Raw genomic sequence first — 3,638 nt, 5'->3', positions numbered from 1 at the left:
TTTATATTCCAGGTTAACTTATATTTATTTATTATCCTTGTTATGGTTATTACAGTTCTAGTAAGGTTGTTTTTGTGTTTTTTGGTCTAAAGTGCGGCCATCTGGAGGGAGCGTCTCCAGTGGCTGCGGTGGGCGGATTATTCAGATTACCTTATTCCGATTGGTTGGCGGCACCTTGAGGGGCGGAGCCTCTCTCAGACAAAACAGACAAGTTGCGCGTCTGTAAATCAGTCAGGAGTTGCAACAGTGTTTGGTGAACAGCGTCCATTTAAACTGCCTTCATCTCTACACTAGGGTGCGTAAAATCTGTGCGCGTATTTACGCATTTAAATCTTCAACAACAGACAACACAGCTTTAAATCAGCGCTTACTAATTGAACTCGGTAAGCTTCCTGTGGAGAAGACCTGCTATGGATATGGTGTATTTAGTGTGTTTGGCGCTGAGCATCGGTGCTTGGTTCGCCTCTGCGGAGAGACACAGCGTCTACTGGAACAGCTCGAACCCAAAGTAAGTGCTCCTCTGTGATTTTGTGTGAAACATGCTGTGTGTTTGTGCGTGTGTGCCTGTAAGAAGTTGTCTAATGTGTGATTACTTTTGAAGGGTCAATCATTCACCGCTCCCTCAGTGTGACTGTATGAGTTTTCTGATGTCTCCAGAGGCGAGTGGATGTAATTTTCAGCTTTCAAACATGTAAACTCACTGTTCATGTGTCCTTAAGGCCCCAAGGCTGCTCTACGCTCTTAAACTGGCTACAACTAATTCTAATTGTTTTCATTCACGTGATAATTAAAGGGGTCATGTGGCGTTTAAAGTCTGGCATGGGTGTTTCACCTTTTTAAACTCGCTTAACAGGATTGGGATCAGGCTGTTTGACTAGAGCAACATAGGGGCGTAAAAGCAGAGGAGATTGTGTGCGGGTACCCAGACAGATGGACAGATTCACCACTATATTTAACCGCAACACAGACATACTCTAATAGTAGAAAATAGACTGACAAGTATGAACTTGGCCACTGACGCTGTCTGTAGAGTCTGCACCTGTGTGTGTGTTTGGCGTGTGTGTGTGTGTGTCATGGAAAGTCTATAAATGAGAATGAATCAGTATGTTAATTTCCTGAGGAGTTTTATACAGAGACCACATCAGTGTGTTAAACTGTGAGGGTGATGGTGTGTGTGTTTGTGACAGAGAGAGAGAGGAACATATTGCTGATTATTTTGTTTTGAGGTCAGAAATGTAATGCTATCCGACCACTCAGTGGAATCGATTGAGCTTGACAGACGCGCAATAGCGCAGCGCGATTTATTGAGCTTTTAGCGTGGAGCGAGTGATCCCGACGCTTGAAAGACAGTATTATTTTATAACCGAGCTGAAACAGAAGGACAGCTCTCTGCTTCTCTGCTGCCGAGATAGGTCGATTAAAATCCGCAACAAGGACAAAAGCCATTATGGCCTTTTTAGTCTTGTCTTGATTACATTACTGGCTCTCTAATTGCCCCTTTAAGAATGACAATAGACGCGGGGCTAAAAAAAGAGCCTTGCAACAAGCAAAACAATTGTCCTGATAATTGGATGAGGACTCTAATGGAAAGTCATGAGCAGTGTTTGTGTCATGGGTTAGTCCATGTGTGACTCAACGACCTGGGTTTGACCCACCTGAGTTTTACACCTGAGTCACCACAGACAGAAGGGGAGGAACTGAAAGGAAAGGCAACTATACAGAGAGAAATGTAAAACCAGAGTCTTTTTGGGGTGGATAAAGGAGGAAACAGGAGCTCTAAGTATTAGTCCAAATAAGAAAAGACTGGTAAAGATAAAGGGGGACACAAAAAGAGAAAGAACAGGATGGGCTAATAGTCTAATAGATCTTATATCTGCTGCTGTCGAATGGGGGTTGTATAACCAGAAGAAAAATCATAACACTAATCTCTCTTCATGCTGGATTGCTAAACATAGATCCCGACACAGACAGCAATAAAGATCACACATCACAACAACACATCACAAAAATGTGGCCATTCTGCTTTTCTTACTGTGTCAACCGAGACCGGTTTCTCAGTCTGTCATGTCAAACACACACTGAAGAGGGAAATAGTGTTTTTTTCAGAAAGTCAGCGACAGAAAATATCAGGAGGGTAAAGGCTTAAAGCCAGAGTGAAACCATATGACCTCCACATGCACACATGTATTACAATTTGTGTCACATTTTACAGTCTACTCCTCTATAATCCCCCATTCTCGGACTCCCCCTCTCTCTCTCTCACACACACACTTCTTTCTCTCTTTCCATCATCTCTCTTCTGTATCCAGCTTTGACTAAAAGCCCACCTGCCCCTGTACTGTCCCTTGTGATCAATCTGTCACCTGTTCGGAGGATTACATTGATCCATCAGTGGGCTTTGACGGCAACAGGCCGCGGTTAATTGATGCTAATTGATTCTTGGTCTGATTGTGAGGAGCAGTGATTTGTCTTAGGTGGAGGACAGTGACCAGATGGCAGCAATCTGCCAATTCGTGTTTGGTAGTAGAGAGATGTGAAGGACACTGGCAGCAGCTTAGGTGTGTGTGTGTGTGTGTGTGTGTTTCTCTAAATATAATGTATGTATGTATGAGTGTGTTTATCACCAGCTTGTCAATGTGATTTAATGGCTTAATCAGACTTAAAGTCCTTATTGGATTTGATACTCTCAGTGTGTGTGTGTAGTTTTCCTACACGACAGGTGGAGAGAGATGTTTTTCTCAGTCCGGTTTGGTCTTGTTTTTTTTACTACGTGTCTCTGCCTGTGTCAATTGTGTGTGCGTGCGTGTTTGTGTGTAAGAGAGAAAGAGGGTTTTGAACTCGTGCTGCCCTTTACAAGCTTTTAACGGGAAGTGATTTTGTTTGTGTTGTGGACGTGATTAGCATGTGTGTGTGTGTGTGTGTGTGTGTGCCTGCCCCAACGTTAGAGTAAAATAAGGAGTGGCCGTTACCGTAGGCAGCCTTACCGAGACATGATAAATGTGTGACTCACACTTACACACACTGGGGGGCAAGAGAGAGGACTTGGATGTTAATATTAGCTACAGCCAACATTCCTCCCTGCTGTTACTATACTCAACCCTGTCAGCTGTGTTGGTGTGTGTATGTGTGGGTGTGTGTGTACATGTGTATGTTTCTCTCACTGTACCTGTCTCTTCCTCTCCCCATCTTCACTCCTTTCCCTCTCCTTAACAGCTGGGTCTCCTCCCAGGCTGGCCACTGGCCCCGATCCATCTATATCTCTCTTTTTTCTCCCTACTGCCAAATTCAAGTACAGTCAAGATCTCTTTTTTTTTTTGCACAGATGTGGATGTTATTAACAGAGCACTCCAATGTCCTCCTTCATATCCACTATCTCTGAGTTATTTGTCTGCTTTCATGCATCCAGAGTACCCCTGGTTTATTTGTCATGCTATCTGTGCCAATATCTTTATCAGGAGTTTGGTGTAATGTAATATTCTGTTTATCACCGTCTGTGTCTGGCTTTGTCTGTCTTTGCTGTTATTAAGGCATCCAGGGGCCTGCCTTGACACGTACATGTGGCCTGGAGGATGAGTTCGGGGTGAAGGGGGTTGATGTCACCACCCCCTTAAACCCCCCACCCCTCCCCCGTCCTTTAC

The 3,638-nt window shown here is 44.1% G+C and overlaps 1 protein-coding gene across 1 annotated transcript in view; it reads left to right on the top strand.

Annotated features, from left to right (window-relative positions):
- Positions 1-219: 219 nt before the first annotated feature.
- Positions 220-3,638, top strand: part of efna1b (ephrin-A1b) — a 9,953-nt gene continuing 6,534 nt past the window's right edge. The window contains exon 1 of the mRNA XM_010729848.3: positions 220-508. Within this exon, the coding sequence (XP_010728150.1) occupies positions 411-508 (98 nt within the window). The 5' untranslated portion in view covers positions 220-410. The remainder of the gene's footprint in view (positions 509-3,638) is intronic.

This window comes from Larimichthys crocea, chromosome XIII (assembly GCF_000972845.2).
Source record: "Larimichthys crocea isolate SSNF chromosome XIII, L_crocea_2.0, whole genome shotgun sequence".
In the NCBI taxonomy this organism is placed as follows: domain Eukaryota; kingdom Metazoa; phylum Chordata; class Actinopteri; family Sciaenidae; genus Larimichthys; species Larimichthys crocea.
Note: the sequence above shows the minus strand (reverse complement) of the source record. Positions and strands in the feature narration are given on the sequence as shown.